The following is a 20,185-nucleotide window of genomic DNA, read 5'->3' as shown; positions in this document are numbered from 1 at the left end:
CACTGCACCTGCCAGGAAGAGCTGAGGAAATGATCAGAGAGCTCAGGGAGCTAGATATCAATATCAGAGCAGTCTTTCCCTCCCTCTTCCTCCTTCCTCTTAGTTTTTGTTTCCCTGCAAGCCCGGCTCTGAAATTCTCAGAAACATCTCCAAAACGTTTCAGAGCTTTCAGTTTTGTTTTGGAGCCTTCCGTTTCTATTCGGATTCAGTGTTTTGGGTGCTAAAATAGACCAAAACACCTCTGAAACGAAATGGCTGTCAAAACTGCACAAAGCCCTAGTATTTTTCCCAACCCTGCTCTACAGGTATTCCTATGACAACAAAAAGTCTCTGATAAATGCTTTGGGGTGCGATATGTGCCCACCAGTCAAGTATCTTTAAGTGAACAGTTCTCAAGAGACAATCATTCAGTTATGATACACTAAGTTGTTCCAATAGTAGCGGACTCTTCAGACAGTGCTACAAAAGGCTAAAGAGAAGTTGCTGCTATGCTGAATTTTATCAGTATGCCCACAAAGTGCATAGAGAATTATGGTACACTTTCAAGAGATATTTCACATAATGCCTTTTAAACAGAAGACAAATATTAAAGCCAGAATTGTCTTCCTTTATCTTATCAGCAACAATAAGTATAACTGAAAGAACAGCTCAAGAACAAAAAGTATATAAATATTTAAAGGTGAACAAACTGAAAAAAATTATTAGTAGTAATAGGTATTTATTGAATGAAGTAATTGCACATTATTATTTATGAACAGAGCAATATATTTTCAGTCTATGAGGATTAACAAGCTAAAAGACAAGACAAGAAATAAAACATATCTAAGGGTAAAATAGGTATACACAAGATTGTATTAATGGGATGCATTCCTATGCGCTTTTATTATATGAGTTAAGAAAGCCCTAGACAAAACATTAAGAAATAAAAGTTACTTGTTATTACAACCTGTACTTCTGATTAAACCAAAAATAATACTAGAAAATGAAGCTACTGACATGTCAGGTTGAATTAATTTGAATTACAAGAAAAATCTCAATACACTAGTATTTCAAATATGCATTTTACAGACCATCCCTCAAAATTATGTAAATTAATCTATTTGCTACATACTTACCATAAAAGTGTCCAAATCCCATGCTGACTGCTATCACCAAAGCTAGTATAATGCATCGATTAAGGCCGCTACTGAACTGGCGCTTCTGTCTCTCTTCTTTGGGAGGTACATTTTCCTGCTCATTAGATAGCCCCACCTCCGATTCAGAGCTAGAGGCTAACCTTTTCTTTGCACGTCGTCTTCTCAGTGCAGAACTAGACTGGCTGCTAGTTTCATCACTACTTGATTCATCATCAGCAGGCTGAGAGGGAAAGACTGAAGAGTGAACATAACAATTTTAAACAAATCAATTATGAAGCGTGTCTCCCATTTTGTTTTCTGGCTATACTAGATTTAATTTAAAACCCAGCTAATGAAGTATATTTTGCTATTTTGCATTTAGAGAACGCTGTATGTTATATCCTACATAAATGGTCATGTAGAAGAAAAAGATGTTTTTATTTAAGAATGTCATATTGCCTGGTCTAAAAACTATACTTCCTGGGTTAAAAATCTATTAACGTATGCAAATCCAGGAAACAAGGATGAAAACAAGTTCTGTTCCAATTTGCAGTCAAATAGTTCCTAAGCGGTTAAAGTCCGATTATGAGAAAGTTTTGCTTTCTAAAGATAATTCTATCTTCTAAAATAAAGTAATGGGATATAATTACAAAAGTTATGAAGTGAGAAATACTACTTCCATTTTTACTGCAGATTACTGTTAAACATGAAAGAACCCTGCGCGGTCAAGTTTCATATATATGCCTGTGTGTGTATATACACATATCCATATCCATCTATAAATAAAAAAAGACAATGAACTACTTAATGAAACAGCAGCTGCTGGAATGAAAACCTAAAAACAACATATTCTAGAAATGATTTGCTGTATTCTTTTAAGCAGTATCACTCAACGCTTTATACTCAAATGAACTACAGAAACAATTCTAGATAACGTTTGCATTGTCTACAATAATAAAAATGATGATTACTAAGTAATTATTAATAAAATATAGTTTTCTATTACATCATTTTTTAGAAGAAATGTTTTTATTGTCCTTAAACAGCTACCATAGCTCTCTACTACAATCTTTCCCCACCTCCCTGAAAAACACTTCAGCACTACTGCATAGGAATGAAGAGACTGTTTTTACCACTGTGTCTGCGTAGTTATAGAGTAGTGACAGCAGATGAAAGAACATTATATATCTGTGGTATACAGAACTTGTATCTTGTACAAAACCTTCTATCTAGCCCTCCCTAGCACTCTGGAATCAAACAATTTCTGTAAATCAAGCTAGGATCAGCCACAATTTAAGTCACAACGTTTAACTAGAAAAAGAACTACAGGGATATCTGCATTTTACTGCCAGTCTCCTGGTAAGGCAATAAATGCTTATGCACGTGGCAAAAATGTGCTACAATGCTATAAGATGCATATGTATTAATTCTCACGTAACAGATCTCCTCCAATTATGCTTCTTTCAAATATGATCTAAATACTACAGGAATCATCCTGTCAATATCTATAAAATATAGATGATAGTAATTATTCAATTAAACAAGTCCAACAATGGAGCTATTATCCTTTACTATGCAATTTCACAGTTATAAAACCATTCAGTTAAGCAAACCATGCACAATGTCATTGGGCCAAATGGGAAAGCCAAGCAATGCTAGCGATAATCAAAGCAAAGCATCAGATTTTAAAATGCCTCAACTGAAAATAATATTCACATTTACCAAAAGTATGCAGCAGGGCTAATTAAGCCCATTTTAGATTACTAAGTACTACATAGAATATTAACGTAAACTCTTTTGGCCTGCCATGGAAATTTAACATATCAGATCAAGAAGAAAAATTCTCCCTTTATTAAAAGTTGATTTAATAAATGGGCATTTCAATAACACTGAAACGTTTAAACAGGTTATCAGATGTAAACCTTGAATTCAATTAATATCATCTGGCAATTAAAGATAAGCTTTCTAAAACTGACCATTCAAGCAGCAATGCACTCCTACAACCCAAAAAGATGAAAGCCAGTGTCAGAAATGTCTCAGTCAGGTAAGAAAAAGAAAATCAGTCCTCGAACTAGAATTCAGAAAGTGGAGCCTGAAATTGGAGGACATGCACATTCTATATGCTCACCCTTATAAAAGACAGGGAGTATTTTACAAAATAGTATTATTTTTGCTAACCATTTAATATTTCAAGTTTAATTCAGTTGGCAGGGTAAGCTTACACATGTGAAATATGAACTGGTTGGGGGAACAAAGTGTTTTTTTAGGGCAGAATACCTTCTTATAGTAGTTGTCAGGGTTAAATATGTTGCTATACACTAGCATTCACAGAGAAACAGGGTAGAAATTCAAGACAAGGCATGGTCCAAAAAAGTATCAAAACTAGAAACTTGATGATACAGCAGAGTTAGGGGCAAGGTTTTCTGCAACATTTCAACCTAGGCAGAAAACCAAGTGTAGATGCAGTTCCACTGCATAAATGTGGCATAAAGTATTTTTTTGCCCAATGAAAAACTGGTGTCTACATAGAGAATGTTTGCCCTGTTCTGCTATCTCTGAATTTAGGAAGTCTAAAACCTTATGAGAATTTAGATACCCAATGATAGGCAAATAAAAATCCACATTTGGATGCCATGTGTTTTCACTGGTCAAAAGAAAATGCCAACTAATAAAATTATAAACAGCTTTCAAAATAAATGCAAACTTGCTCTATACACTTTCCACAGTGCATCACTGGTATTAGTATAATGCACTATATTGAAGATCAGTCTGAAATGAGCTTAACACATTAAAGTCAGTCTTTCTCCAGATACACACACATCTGGAATTCAGCAACACTCGTTCAATTACCTAGTCAAGCACAAACAGTAATACATTATTTTAAGAGTTAACTGGTATGCATTCCAATTTTAGGCACATGGTCCAAATTAGTGAAAAGCAAGTCAGTCAAATGTGCGCTAAACAGTGGTTCCGAACACTTGTTTGGAGCATCACCACTATAAGAATAAGTCAGTACTAGTACTTTAACTAGTACTTTAACATTGATCCATGCTAGACACAAGCAGTCAGCTTTACACAGAAGCTGATCAAATTTAGTCACAACACCTTGGAAAGGAAGACTGCCAGACACAAGTTTTTTCAGTTCATCGCCCCATCCCCTTAAACACTCTGGACTCTTCCTCAGCTTCTCCAACCAATTTGCTTTTGTATATAAAAACAAAAAGAAGAGTTTAGAGCTCAGTCATAAAGGAAAAGTAAAACAAAACTGAAATCACTTGGAAAATTTAAAGAAAGAAATTAACAGAACCTTTGTTAATAGTCAATGGGTGGGTCAGATTTTGATATTATACAATTTCTAATGCCTGAGGACATTAGTAGGCATAAGATAGTGTCTCCTAAGATACATATGCTCTACACACCCACATTAGAATAAAGCTGTTGATAAGCCTTCCTCTTTAAATTTTAATACAAAGGCAGTATAATTTGGAAGCAGGGCAAAAATAACCTATTATGAATGGAAATGAAAGCTAAGGGAAAATAAAACACTGTGAAGCAGGATAAGCTAGGAGGTAGAAAGAAGATGAAACTAGAGAAAAGAGCAGTAATGTATAAGTCTAATGTAAAAACAACTTTCCTGATTTTTCACATTCTTCTTCAATATCACATTGCAAAATATTTTTTATATCCAAGGCACACTTTCAGCTTTTCCACATGATATTACATTATTATATATAGTGGGAATGAGTGTATGCTGAATTCTAACGTAACAAAGGGCTTTGTCTGCCTGTGTGGAATGCTTTTGGTCAACTGCTCATGCACCACTGAGAGGGCAGGCAACAACTTGCTGCACGGACCCAGGTGGGGAGGAGGAGGAAGTGGAGGTGGGTGCACACACACCCAACAGCCAGCAAGGAGAGGGAGGCAGCAGAAATGGAGGAGTGGGGTGAAGCACCGTTGCTCAAGGGAGGAGGTGGAGGCAGGCAGGGGGAGGGAAACCCCACACCAGTGGCTGGAGAAGGAGGCAGCACAGGGAGTGTTTACATGGCCAGCCCCGAAGAGTGAGCAGGGGCGGGGAGGCCATGTAAACACTCCTTGTTATTTTAAATCTGTCATTCATAACTGTCAATTGGCTAGTTCATTTATAAGCATGTTACTGTTATTACCATATTTACCAAGATCCAAAATGACTTTGAGTTTTACCCTCTCCACCCCCGCCCCCAAATAATTAGATTCTATACATAGAAACTCTATACTTTTTAAAATAATTTTCTATGTATAGAATCTAATCACTGGAGGGTTTGTCTTAAAATTCATCTCTCCCTCCCCACCACCGTTACAGCAAGGAAAGCAGTAGCAGGGGGGCAGGGGGTAGGCAGCCTGGCACCTCACTGCCCCTTGCCCCCATAACTGTCCCCCTGCCACTGTCATAGTGCCTGTGCACCTTTCTGCATGCCTTCACTTCGCATGTCCCCTGCCATCTCTGCCCTCCTGTAGACTCTGCCTCCACAAGTGGCCCCTGCAGCTTCTGTCCTATCCTGCAGCTTCTGCCCTCCTGTTTCTACCCCAGGGGTGGGCAAAATGCGGCCTGTGGGCCAGATGCAGCCTGCCAAGCCATTCTATCCGGCCTGCAGGGCCACTAAAAATTCTAGAAAATTAATATTCATCTGCCCTGGGCTGCCTGTCATGTGGCCCTTGCTGGCTTGCTAAAACTCAGTAAGCGGCCCTCCACCCAAAATAATTGCCCACCCCTATTCTACCCCAGTCTACATACTGTCCAATAGGACTCCAAACCCATTCTGGCCTAGGCCTGCAGCACAGAATAGCTCCAACCCTGGCCTGGCCATGCAGCAGTGAAGACAGCTGGTTGTGGCCCAACCAAGCTGAAGATACCTGGGATACCCCTTGTTCTGTGTCCTGGGCTAGAACAGAGTCAGTCGTGTCAAACAGTAAGTTGCTGGAAGGGTGGGGGAACAGAAGTTCCAGTGGGCAGACAGTTGCTGTGACTCCAATTCTGATCTTGACCCCAGGTCGAGACTAAAGTCAGAGCTGCAGCAGCTACTTGTCCCTGACCCCCGCCTTGTGCTCAAGGGGTTTTTTATTCCCTATGTTGAATGAAGAAAAACACCTTGTCTTGGATTCAAGTAAATACAGTAGTCTTTAATGCCCTAAACATCAATGTATGGATTGTAACCAACTCCTGAGATAGCTGCAATATATAGAGAATTCTCTCTGGTAAAATGTCAAACATTCTTATATATTTCCCGCTAAGAAATTTATAGCACAAAAATGGGGGGGAAAAAAAACCCACACATAAATCCTTTGAAACACAGTGATATATTCTGTATTTAGAATCACATATCACATAATGCTTCCAATCTAGCAATTTTGAAAGTTACCAGACTTAGGATTTCTTCCACAGCTAGGAGAAAAAGATCAAAACCAAGGCAATGAGAGTATGAAATCTACAGCCATTTGAGAGATGTACTTATTTTATAACGGGCAAAGCTGATATAATCTAGTTACCATGGCATATTACAAAATAGTCTTTGTATTGCTCTTGGTACATAGTTTCTTTACAGTGTAGCTGCTCTTACCCGTTTCTGGCTGACAGAATGCGTACTGACTGCTAGAGGAAGAACCCATGTTAAAATCTTCTGAACTCTGAGCTTCCTCATCATCAACCACAGCTTCTTCTTGGGTGTGAACTTCTTCAGCTTTAGGTGTTTCAAGGGTAACAATATCAGAATCATCACTATTAGCCCCAATACAGGAAACATCATCAGGCAAGCTTTCTTTCTTTGCCTAAAAGATCAAAACAGACATACCAAACAGAGAGCATTTTAAATGCTAAGAATTCTTAATGTTTTGCAAGCAAAAAGACTGAAACTAATATATGTTGTGTGCCTTAATAATATTGTTTGCTATTGTCAAATTGAGTTTTTAGGAGCCTCTGAAATGTACAATATAAGAACTTTACCTCAAGACCTGCTTTGGTCTCCTCCAAGGCAGACAGAGGAGTTTCTACCATCGATGACCCACCATCTTTGTTGCCTTCTGCTACAGTACAAACAAAATTTATCAGGGCAGGATTAAACACAATGACTTCACTTTTATTTAGTGCCAATGTGATACCAATGTGTACATACACAAACAATTCCTAAAGCCAAATCATAACTGAAAACACTTTCAGCAAGCATATTTAACTTCATTATTTAATATTCCTCTAACATAAGGGTGTGCAATTATTTTAGGTGGAGGGCTGCTTAACAACTGTCAGGGGCCGCATAGGACGTTTCGCCCCTTGACCGTTGCTCCGCCCCCTGGTCGCCACATTGGGACCAGAAGTTTTGCCCCCTAACCTCTGACCTTTGCCACTGGAAGTCCCTCCCCTTGCTGCTTCCTTCCCCCACAATACTCCTTTGGGAGAGGGGGTTGCCATCTTAGAACCAAAAAAAGCAAATCATACAATAGAAATCAAAATCCTACTATAATATAGTTTCATTTTATTACAAAAAATATGTCATAACTTGTGATTGTGTACCGAATATAAAAGGGATTGCATAAGAACTTAAAAATGAAGTCACACTTTTATATTGTTTATGTATGGTGGGGTGTGGCTGGGGTGGAGAGATGGGTGTGTCTGTCTGTGTGTATGGTGGAGTGTGGGAGTGCGTGTGGGGGTTGAGTGCATAGCATATGTTGGGGCATATGTATATGTCAATGGGGGTTGCAGGGACAGGGTATGGATGTGTATCACAGGACTCCGTGCCGTGCACCTGCAGCTCCCATATGCACAGCAGGGAAGCCCTGAGCTGGACTCTGTGGGGAAGCAGGGGTGGGGCTTCCTCCAGTCCCAGAGGAATGCAGGGATCTGCGCAGCAAGGGGAGGGGAAGGCAGCAGGCTCCAGCATAGAGCTTCCCTCACTGCAAGTGTGGGACCTGCAGGCACGCCAGTGACAGAGACAGCCGGGCAGGCTATGCTCCCCGCCCCGCATGCAGTGCTGGCCAGAGCCATGTCCCACTGGGCACCTGCACCAGGAACAAGCACCTTGATCTCCCCACTGCTGCCAGGCAGTGGGGGCTGCACACCATGGGGGGAATGTGTGGGGGGTCCCTACACCCCACCACCCACACCCAGCCAAGCTGAGCTCCATGCTTCTGCCACCGCCCTGGGCATAGGCTCCACGCTTCCACCCAGCTGCAACTTACCCCCACGCCTAGCCCCGTCACTTCCCTACTTGCTGTCCCAAGCGAGCTGGACTTCCAGGAGGAAGGCAAGCAGGTTCCCATGGGGTGGCTGCAGCAGGAGCTCCACCCAGAAGCTGCTGCTGGCTGAGCAGGGCCCTTCCACCCGAGAGGCTGGGAGTGAGACGCAATAGGGTGCGTTGGGGGGTGTACACATGGGAACCTCAATCTCAGCTTTGCAGGGGGGAGGCAGTGAAGGGCTGAGTGGGGCACAATTCGTTGGGGGCGGTGCCAGAGGCCAGATGAAAGTGCCTGCCAGGCCGAATGCCATCTGTAGGCTGTGTTTTGCGCCCACCCCTTTTCTAACACATATCAGAGACCAAGTACTTTGTCACTACAATAAGATGGTTTGAGGAAGTTATTGTTCAGACACTCCTTCTAGCTGTAATCTACGTCCAAAAGATACAGCAAGATTTAATTAAACAACATAGCAGTGGTTGTCAAGACACTATGGTAGGCATTAGTAAATCTGGATAATTAAAGGACTTTTCAAAGTAATTACCAAATGATAGGGGACTTAACCCTTTTTTAAATAATGGAAATTATATATTAGACTAGCCTCTCGCCCATCAAGAATGACAGGGAGGGAAAGCAGGCAGGGATGAAGCCCGGTGCTGCCACCACCCCTCCAAGCCCACTGCCCCCTTCCCTCCCGCTGCTCGGGGTCCAGGCCCACTCCCCCCACTCCCTGCCACAGCAGTGGGGGCAGTGGATGAGCGGGCCCAGGCCTGATGCAGTGGAGGACTGGGCACAGGGGTAAGGAGAAACCAGGCCACCCTGGGGTGCAGGGGGAGGGGGCGCACAGGTCCAGGCAAACCTGGCAGTGGCAGGGGGCACAAGAGGAGCAGGCTCCAGGTTGACACAGGGGAGAGGGGGTGGGGGAGGAGTGGGCCCAGGCCCGAGGGAGAGAGGAGGCCTTCTCCTCCCCTCCCCCAACTGCTGCCGCATCGACCTAGGCCCACTGCTCACCCCCACACCCATGGTGGGCCGGCTTCTCCCCCCACTAGGGCTCGCTTCCCCCTCTCCTCGCATCAGGCCCCAGGCCCACTCCTCCCCTCCCCACACTGCTCTGCAGGCAGTGACAATTGAAGGGGAGAGGCCTCGCCCCCCCCCGCGGCGTCCTGACCCCACTCTGCCCCTGTGCCACCACTGCAATCACCTCCAAGAAGCAAAGTGCATGTGGGGAGGGTGAGGTCAGCTCCAGTGGCCTTGCCACCCTCCCCCACCACTATGTCCCCTGTGTCCCCACCACTGTGGCAGCACGCCACCCCCTGTCCAAACACTTCTTCACACTCTGATTGGCTTTTTGTCTGCCAGTCGGAGCATGAATAAAGCATTATGGACAGACAGAGAGATTAAGTCTTTTACAGTATCAGATTTCCAAGAAAGTAAATTAAAAATTCTATGATCATACAATACCTGATAATATATTTTACCACTTGTTAAAAACACTGAAGTATCTTTCTGCAATGATTTCACTCCACTTCATAAGATCACTTCATAAAATTTACCTCAAGTGGCATGAAATTTTATAAATGAGGAAATAGTATGCACGCACATTTTCATACACCCAATACAGATGTGCAAGTATGTGTATATAAGTTCAGTTTGAACACTGTACATGCAGAAATCCTGACATACACATGAATTCAGGAAATGAGTTACACTGGGTATTTATACATGAGCATTCATATTTTTGAAGACCAGTTCCATAACCTGGAAGAGACAGTGTGGTTCAGCTGATAAAAGCACTAAACTGGGATTCAAGAAGTCCAGGTCCTGTTCCCCACTGCCAACAAACAACTGGCTGCATGGCCTTTAGCCATATATGCATATATTATATATTTACATTATCGATATATTATATATTTACAATATAGGCTCCTCTGGTAGGGACTTAACTGTCCCCTAATCTTTGTTGATACTAAAGAATATTGTAATATAAATTCCCACCTTGATCAAAAACAATTTGTGAAAAGTACTTAACAAATTTTAAAATATCATTCAGAGAAACAAATATTGGTAATGTTATTGGTTTAGTTGCTATAACAGAATATCCACATATTTTATAAAATGGCTCTGGTTTTAATATCTTACTGCTTGAATCTAACGGTTGCTCCTCCTCTTCTTGCAAAGTAATATATTCTTCTGAAGCAAACTCATGGTTACTAGTTGTTCCACCATTTTCAGAAACCACTGTTTCTATGTCAGAACCCTGAAGAAAAATAGATTTGCTTATATAAAAAGTTATTTTAATACTAAGGCACTATGAAAGAATAACAATAAAATACAATAAAAACAGTAATCAACAAAAATGACTCCCCCAAACTGAAAAGCTCTAAATTAAAAAATTACACTAAGAAGGTAGGGGATATTTTGAAAAGACAAACCATGATGCACACATAACTGAATTAATACTTAGGCTTGTCACTTAAATTACAAAACTTGTTTGGAGTCAGTTATAGTATATGATGTTTTGTTTGGCTGAACATGTAGATTTTAGAGATCAAATATCTTGCCTTTGCCAGTTTAGGCATCTAAAAATCCCTTGTCCTAAAAAAGATGATGTTGGACAGTCAAAGATATGGTTCCATACCTGCGAACATCATTAAAATCAGCTCAACATGAGGTTAAGCTATAGATAGTGATACTTTCACATAGTTTCATAGTTGGTAGGATCGGAAGGGACCCGAGCAGGTCATCAAGTCCGACCCCCTGCCATGGCAGGAAAGAGTACTGGGGTCAAACGACCCTGGCAAGGTGTTCATCCAGCCTCCTTTTAAAACTCCCCAGGGTAGGAGCCAGCACCACTTCTCTTGGAAGCTGGTCCCAGATTCTAGCCGCCCTGACAGTGAAGTGGCGCCTCCTGATATCTAGCCTAAATCTACCTTCTGCCAGCTTGTGACCGTTATTTCTTGTCATTTCTGGTAGTGCTCAGGGGAACAGGGACTCCCCCAATGCCTGCTGGTCCCCTCTGACTAGTTTGTAACAGGCCACTGGATCCCTCCTCAGCCTTCTCTTGTGGAGGCTGAACAGGTTCAGGTCCCGTAGTCTGTCCTTATAGGGCCTTTCCTGGTCACTCCTGGCAGTGCTCGGGTGAACAGGGACTCCCCCAGTGCCTGCTGGTCCCCTCTGACTAGTTTGTAACAGGCCACTGGATCCCTCCTCAGCCTTCTCTTGTGAAGGCTGAACAGGTTCAGGTCCCGTAGCCTCTCCTCATAGGACCTGCCCTGCTGACCCCGATCATGAGGGTGGCCCTCCTCTGGGCCCTCTCCATATTGTCCACATCCCTCCTGAAGTGCAGCACCCAGATCATCAAGTTCGACCCCCTGCCATGGGCAGGAAAGGATTAAAAAGTATATAATGAAACCAACGCTATTGTAGATGGAAAGCAACAAGTGACACTAATAATTCAACAGATTTACAAAGCATAATCTATTAAAGTCTCACCACGCTTAACGATGGATCTAGATCACAATAAAAAAAGTGTAAAACAGTATGTTCCCCTTAAGGAATGGTCTGTTTCTTATGTAGAAATATGCCATCTGAGACAGAACCTTCTCAATATAAATTTATAGATCCTTATTTCAATTCTGTCCATCAGATACTGACAAGCAGGTGGTCCAGTCTCTCTCTTCTCATGCATGCACATGCACAAAGAGCCCAGTGCAGGTCATGTACAGAGTGCTGCTTACATGATGTAAAATTACTTCCATTTGATCTGGTGTTCCCCAGGCAGCACAGGGGGTGGGTTTTGGGTGCTCCAAACAGTCTACATCCCAATCTCCCTGTGCCACATTCAACACCAGATCTAGCCCATGTGCTGCAGGTAGTGCACACCCCATGCAAGTCCCATGTACCATGTGCACAGCATACCCTTTGGCTGGCACATGCTACATGCAGCATGTGGGGCCTGACTGGCTGTGTGCGCTATACACAGCACAGGAAATCAGTCCAGGATGTGCACTGCATGTGGCGTCCTCATGCTGGTTACACCACAGCCCAGTGAGGACTGGCCCTCAAACCAACACATTGGGCCAGTCCGGTAGGGCACCGCATGCAGTACCTGCCCTGAACCAAACCCCATGTGTTGCTGTAGCATGTGTGGCACGAGGTCTAGCCAGCGCTTCTCAAAGCGGTGGTCCGTGGACTGGTGCCCGTCTGCGAGCCACCAGTCACCGGTCCGCAGCGAGTTGCCAAGAAAGAAAGAAATATATTCGCCAGTCCACAGCAATTTGCAAGGAAAGATATTTTCAGATGCATAACGCTGATATGTCATAGCACCACAGTTCGTATGTTCCAACACTTCAGGTGACGTCACATCATGCGAGGTGAGGAAAGAGAAAGAAACAGCCGGTCACGCATTTGGGTAGTGCTGTTACATGCTGTTGCTGCCACGGGCTGAACTGGGCACCAGTCCCTGGCCCACTGGAAAAAAAATTGCTGGTCCGCCACATTGGATACTTTGAGAAGCACTGATCTAGCCCACACACTGCCTGCCAGCACATGGGGTCAGTCCAGCAACCCATGAGCCAGATGATGTGGCTCCACAGGCTGGATTTGGCTTACAGGGCATAAGTTAGACACCCCTGATCTAGAAGCAGAATTAGAACCGCCAACTATATTTGAACCTAAAAACTTTCCAAGACAAGACCTTGTTTTCAGCTGTTTATAAAAGTTTACCAAATTTTAGCATCTGTCTGAAATTTTCTGTGCTTGGTGCCCGCATAAGAATATTTTTCTTTTTAGAGCTGGAGAGAGGCAGAGAAGAGTTGCACTAAAATGGTCCAGCTATTTTTAAGAAAAAAGTGTATTAACTTGATGTTACAACAAAACACGTTGTACAAAAAAGCAAACAACTGTTTCACTCTTGAATCTTTGTGCTTTGGAACAGAAATTTAAATTTGTCAGGAGGTCACCCAGATATTAAGAATGTGTTGTTTGGTATTTATGTAAAAATTGGCCTAATTTCATAAATTATAATCTCTCTCAAAAACCCACATTTGCACCCATTTAAAAACTGTTATTTTGGAATCTAAATTCTCTCAAGAGTCTGTTCTATGCGTGTTCAAGCCCAGGCAACAGAGGCTCAACAGACATTTTCCTGCAACAGCTCTTCTTGTCAGAGGCACTGTGGTACCAGCTACAGAAACAAAGGAGGAACACCACCTCCCATGTGCCTGTCAGTGGAATGCAGAGGAGGGGTACCTGGGTTCTGTGGAAAAAAGCATGTATTCATGTAATTAAACAGTGCATCACACTGCGTATGCACAAGGGAACCATATTAAGGTTGTATGGATAACCAGTATTTTGGAATGCCCTACCTTTTGAATGCCTCACTTTGAAAGCTTAGTATTCTTTTAGCAGTTCATTTTTTAGTTTAATTATCTTTGCTTAAAAAAATTCCAAAAGAACAAACAGCAAAACATTCATTATGTTGAAAACATAACGCCTTTCTATGGGGTCATCATTGGCAATGCGGAGGGGGTGCCCAACCTCCTGAGATTGGCAGTGCCCCCCTGAAAGAAACGCTGCTGGCAGCACCTGCAGGTGGTTGTCGCTTGCCATCCCCCACCCCTTGCCACCAACATCGTAGCAGCCATCTGCAGAAGCTCCCTGCTCATCGCCACCATGCCCCTGCTGCCACCACCACCATCTGTGGGAGGTCACCATCCCCCCCAGCCTCTGGGGGCACGCGTTGTTCATGGAGGTCATTAGCGTGGTTTGGCAATCCACAGTACCATCTTGTACCACAGGCATACAAGGCTGAACTACTTGACTAGACTATACAGACTTGCCGCTAATGGAGTTATTTGGTGCCACCAAAGGAACCAAGTTTTGGGATATATGTGCAAATCAAGATTGTCTAAGGGAGTGTATCCCAGTGGTTACCAGCCTTTGACCCATCTTATCTCTATCCCAAGCCTCCTCCTGTCATCTTACCTTCTTACCCCATGATCTTCCCATTTCTTCCTGTGTTGGATTAAATTGTACTGGGGCCCTGGGCAAGCACAAAATTGGAGGCCCCCTCCACCCATGGGAGCTGGGCTACATGGTGGGGGAGAGCAGGGGCTTCCCCACCTGGTGCTGGCAGGGGAGGCTGAAGGCACCCTGGCGGGCTGGGGTGGGGCACATGGCCCACTCTTCTCCCTGCTCCCCAACCTGCCCCTCCCGCTATGGCCAAACACACACACACACACACACACACACACAGGCCTACGCACGCATTCACAGACAAATGGCCACTCTACTCTCACTCACGCTCTGCACACGGACACACAGACACACAGACACAAACACACTCTCCCTGCCATGAACACAAGCACACACACACAGATGCAGATGGGCACGCACTCACTCACTCTCTGCACCTGGACACTGTGACAGGGCACCTACCGTGCCTGCCACTTTAAGGGTCTAGTTGACAGCAGAGCAGCCGGCAGGTGGATGCTAGCCTCATCAAGGCTGGTACATGACCCTAGAAGGACCCTGGAATTGGCTGAGGGGGTGGAGCAGCCTCCATTTTAACCCAGGCCCTCAGAAAGAGAGGCCGCAGTCTGTGCTGAGCAAATCAGGAGGCAACATCAGGCTGAGCTACTCCTGGAACATCTTGGAGATAAAGGTAGGAGCTATGGAGATGGTTTGGAGGCTCCTGATCCTGGGTAAGACCTAAAACTGCACCCTGCCAGGGAAGGGTGGTCTGGTGGGGTTGTCTGTGGTGGAACAGTCCCCCAGAAATGCCAGGCCAGTTACTACCCTGGTAAAAGGTGAGGAGGGGTGCCTGAAAAACCCAGCCCCTACCTATGGGTGGGTTGCTAAAAAGGGATGAGACCTGGGCCAGGCAAGTCCAGAGGGGGACACCTGAGCCCAGTATAGTAGAATCAGGCATGGCAGCAGCCACCTGAGCCCCACAGGGTGAAAGACTCCAGCAGCCCAGTGAGTAGCCAGGCGAGTGAAGCAGCCCAGTTGAGAATGGTAAAGATGAGTAGCCCTGGTGAAAGGCAGAACTACTGACTTGGGGAAATGCATATAATCATAGGGGCTAACTGGATGTGACCTAGAAACAGCTGCAAGGCATGGGACACTTGTAAGGAGAGGTCAGAGCATGTACTTAGGCCCTTGTTATCAAGAGGTTGAACGGTGGGCAACTTCCCACTTTAGAAATAACATTCCTATTAGTTTCATCAAGGTATGGCAGGCGAGTGTGGTAGGGGTTTAGCCTAGAACAGGTGGGTGGCCAGCACTGAGACCCAGCCCTGAAAGGCCAGCCTGTTACAGACACAAACACACTCTCCCTGCAACAAACAGATACACGCACACACACACAAACAGATGCACAGACATACACGCGCACACACAGCAGCACATGCAGAGATGCTCATACATGCACACAGACACACGCTCCCCCAACAAGACCCCCCACTCTCAATCACTATGAGGCAGCTCCCCCCCACACATACAACCTGTCCACGGCTGCATCTTGCTCCCCACCAGCATCTATTGCACTGACTGGCAGGGAGTTGCTGCCCAGATGCGTCCATGCAGTTGCGCACATGCACAGGGCTGGGCCAGCTCAAGCCAAGAGTGCCGTGCCATGCTGCGCCTCTACAGGCAGGTGGCGGCACTGGGAGGGGCGGCTACAGGGGGCTAAAGTCCTTGCATCCATCCATTACTGCCTATATTCCCCACCAACATTCCTTGCCCTTCTTTTCTATATTATAGCTATTCCAATATTCTTGAGCCTTCTTGTTCCTGCATCTATTCCTGCCTCTCTTATAATTGCAGTTCCTCACTACTCTGAATTAAATTCAGGCTGCTTCCTCCTCCTTGCTGCCTGGGTGCCAACAGGAGCGTCACTGAGAAAGCAAAAGACATTCCTGACACCAGCGTAACAAAAAATATATAATACAGAAGTAATTGTACTAGACTACAGTATAGCTTTTATACCCTATCCTAAATTAACAAGTCTGGGACAGCGTCAAAACTAAACTGAGACAGAATGTAAAATAAATGTAAAATAAATGATAAAATGTACAGAACCAGGAATCTGCAGAGCACAGAACCTTAGCGACACAGTTGCCAACACTGCAATGACTAATAATATTGCTTGGATAATGAATATTCATAAAGCAACATTCCTGAAAAAGTCCAGGAGGAAATACATGCAAGCTTGTTAGAAAAATATTTAACCACAGTGACCAAGGGAAAAATACTAACTCACCTTGGATCAAGACCAACTCCAACTGTTTCTGTAAACAGAGTTCACTACTTCTGCAGCAACAGGTGTGAGATTACAGCAAAAGATCAGTTTCCCCTCTGCCCCACTCCACCAGCTAAGAAAACAGGTTTTATTTTGTTTTTAAAGAGGGTGCTTATATCAACCAGAAACTTCAGGAATATCAGAAACCCCAAATAGTTCACACTAAAATATTTTTCAATAAAGAATTAGTCTTCAGTTATAAAGTTATTAGGTTATTTGCATATTTAAGATAGTTTCACAATTAAGTGAAACCACTTTGTGGTTTTTATCCTTTCTACTGACTACATGTTTTCATCTCAATAGTTTCTAAAAATATGCCACAACTAGAAACAAAAATCATTTATTAAAACCTGAATGAAAATACATACCACTTCTTTGTTTTGTTATCACTTATGTCAACAAGCACTATGATGATACAAGCCAATAGCAACTGCCTTCTTACAAAGAAGCACTCCTAGAAGGCATCTACTTTCCTTTAAATAAAAGGGAATGAACCTGTGAACAGCATTCCCACTGCATAGTTTAACTACGCTGTAACATTAAGTAACACAAGCTATGGACAGACTCTCAATTTCAGCCATTTTCAGGGAAATCTACAGCACTGGAAAACATGGCAAGAAGAGGGGCACATGGGTGTTTCAGCCCCCTTCCTGGAGAAGTACAAAGTCACCTTAAAAGGTAAGCTCTCCATCTTGGGGACAATAAAGAGCTGTTCATTGAGTCTCTCCACCATTAGAGAAGCCCAGTCATTGACAGCCTACCTCTCCCCTGCCAGGGAAGGAAACAAACTATCAGTGACCAGCTGGCAGCTCTCCTCTCTGCCACCCCCAGCAGTGCTGTCAGACGGCCAGCTCTTGCCAGGGCTCTTGCAACAGCGGCAAGAATTCTTACTCTAATCCTCACCCTACCATGTGCCTACCCCACTCCACCTGCTCTACTGATCAGCAAAGTGGATGGGGGAAGGGCTAGAAGGGAGGTGAAATTCCTGCCACTCCTTAACAGTTCCAGGACTCTTGCCCACAGGAAGGGGCTATCCATTTATATGGCTGTCTTCTTTGAAACTTTGTATTTCATAATTGCTAATACTTCCTTTCCTATTAGTACTTCAGTAATGAAAATGCAATTCACTGGAAACCATCCTTCATCTTTCCCACTGATTTAACTTAGTTAATCCCAGCTTTGTGTTTCCCCCTTTCTTTCCAGCTCTTGTTGCAACAAAAACAGAGGATCACAGATCTGCTAGTCTGAAATGTTCTGAAACCTACAGACCTTTCACTATGCAGTGTAAATTTTCTATGGCTTATGAAGTTTCCCTTCATATGTCGTCTTTAGTCCAGCTAAACATTTTTCCATACCGTACTACTCTGCCTTAACAGGGTAAACTTACAGCAACTTGAGCTCAAATGCAGACAAAGCATTTCCTTCATCAGTAAGTGGAAGCATCTACTGGTTATATGCCTAGACTGACAGGCACTCTTCCCCACTTCCATTTAAAAAGGTATCCTCTCACCTCAGGTTAGCACCTCCCTGTCCCCCTAGGGGCCATTTTACCTCTGTAATTGTATTTGCTTGAGTTCCAACAATATTTGCCCTTAGTGAAAACCCAGCATAGCTGCTTACTAAGATCCAGCTTGACTCCCACAGAATTGATGCATGGCCAGTCCAAATCCTGATATCTTGATCACACTTCATTCCCAAGCACACAGCAGCCATCAACATTTGTCTTAACCAGCCTATGCAATAGTCCTAGGTTTGGGATTATGAAGGATTTGTAACCGTCCTACAGTAATTTAGGAATGTAGTACATTGACCTGGATATTGATGTTTACTGTATTAATATAGTGAGTTAAGTCAATGGAGGGCTGTCTGGCATACAAGCAGGAAAGAAGAAATACTTCTACATAGCCGTTTAGCACCTGACACAAGACACAATGCCAGAACTTCTGCTCTGGGGACACTGGCTTTCAGCGCTGGTTTGACCTGCCAAGCACAGGACAAGAATCATCTTCAAGAGACAAGCAGTAGTAATTCAGAAAAACAAAAAGATACAGAGGAATTCACTGGAGATTTACCATCAGACTGAAGTAAGTATTTAGGTAAGACAGATAGATTTGTAGATTATTTACTGTTTTCTTTTTCTCTAAAAGTGTTGCTTCTACTGAGAAATATACTATGCTTTTAGGAAGGCTCTTTCAGCACTTTATACCAGAAAATCATGAATCACCCCACAGTACTAATAAAAATCTGGCAATTGTCCCCACATTTCCTCTCCAAGTTGAAATCAAAGGTATTTGATGTATAAAACTTTTCACTTGTTGGAGAACCCACACCTTCCTTTGGTCCTGCCAGAGGCAAGGAGAATCTATCACCTCCCAAGAGAAAAGTTTGGGTTCCTGCATCATGTCAGATTAGGGAAACTTGGCCTGCCACTCCATTCTTCAATCTTACATCCTTTTTGCTATTACCCAAGGCAATTTCTAGGCAAACCTTGGTGGAACACTACTGGTCTGCCTGTAGTTTGAGGGACGCCAAAGCTAGAGGGAGATTTTTATAGCCAAATTTAACTAGAGCAGATTTCTCCTCCTACCTTTCTATAGCTTTTCTTCTCAACACAAATCAGTGCCACAGGTAGGGAAAAGTAAACCAAAAGCTTATGCTGATTTCACGTCAAGCCTATCAGCCAGAATCCCTCTCATAAAAAAACAGGGGAGAGGCATGCAAGGTCTTAAGTGGGGAAAATAGCCTTGTACTGAAAACAATAATGAACACAGAGGAAAAAAACTTGTTGTGAAATGAAAAAGAATGGAAGTGCCTCCTTGAGGTTTATATTCAAGACAAAGCTCCCCCGTTAGCTTTTACAGAGCTAGTACAAGTACTGCAGCTCCACAGCTGGTACATTTTCTCTAGTTTCTCGGTGGGAAGAAACAGAATTTTGAGCCATGAATGAATATGAAGAAAGTGTGATATATTTCTCCTCTATCCATATCTTATTTCATTTTAAAATTATACATTTTTTTATTTTAATTTTTATTGGTCTATTTCAACACTGTGGTTAGAATAAATCTGAGCTCGGGTACACTTTATTATTCAGGACTGCTATCTAGTACAACAGAGAGTGGAGCAGCTAAGATAAATCTTTCCTGGGACATATTCCATTTAATCTGTTTATGCTGTTGCACTGATCTATGCAACTCTCTTCTCATAGTCCATTCTCTGAAGGACTCACTGACCTTGTAGCACAGTTCTTATTCCCTTTTATACTACTTTCCTTCTGCTTTTCAAAAGGTGTCTTCCAGAAGTGGCAAGAATGGGAGGGGTATTGCAAAAGTACCAGAAACCAGTGGAGTTTCTATCGCCACATCTGTACACACTCTGATCAGAGTCAGACAAAACACTTAGACCCCTGATGCACTAGCACTCACCCTTGAATGCCATCAGTGGCTAAGGTGTAGAAGCCTGACTGGCAAGAGGAAAAGCTGGTTAAGCCCTTGGAAATCTGAGGCTTTTACCAATAATCTCTGACCTCTTGCCATGACTCTACATAGAAAAAGAGAAAGAGAAGCTC

At 43.4% G+C, this 20,185-nt stretch overlaps 1 protein-coding gene across 5 annotated transcripts in view; it reads right to left on the bottom strand.

Annotated features, from left to right (window-relative positions):
• CCPG1 (cell cycle progression 1) overlaps nt 1-20,185 on the bottom strand; it is a 44,057-nt gene that overhangs the window by 13,325 nt on the left and 10,547 nt on the right. For 4 of the 5 annotated variants that reach the window (XM_019533529.1, XM_019533532.1, XM_019533530.1 and 1 more), the window contains 5 exons: nt 10,458-10,575; nt 7,093-7,172; nt 6,710-6,917; nt 4,221-4,316; nt 1,116-1,370 (listed from right to left, as the gene is read on the bottom strand). In XM_019533529.1, the coding sequence (XP_019389074.1) occupies nt 1,116-1,370; nt 4,221-4,316; nt 6,710-6,917; nt 7,093-7,172; nt 10,458-10,575 (757 nt within the window). The remainder of the gene's footprint in view (nt 1-1,115; nt 1,371-4,220; nt 4,317-6,709; nt 6,918-7,092; nt 7,173-10,457; nt 10,576-20,185) is intronic. The other variant, XM_019533533.1, reaches the window with a different exon arrangement.

The sequence above is a fragment of the Crocodylus porosus genome, unplaced genomic scaffold, assembly GCF_001723895.1.
Source record: "Crocodylus porosus isolate Cpor-Errol unplaced genomic scaffold, CroPor_comp1, whole genome shotgun sequence".
Taxonomy (NCBI): domain Eukaryota; kingdom Metazoa; phylum Chordata; order Crocodylia; family Crocodylidae; genus Crocodylus; species Crocodylus porosus.
This window is presented reverse-complemented; position numbering and strand designations above follow the sequence as displayed.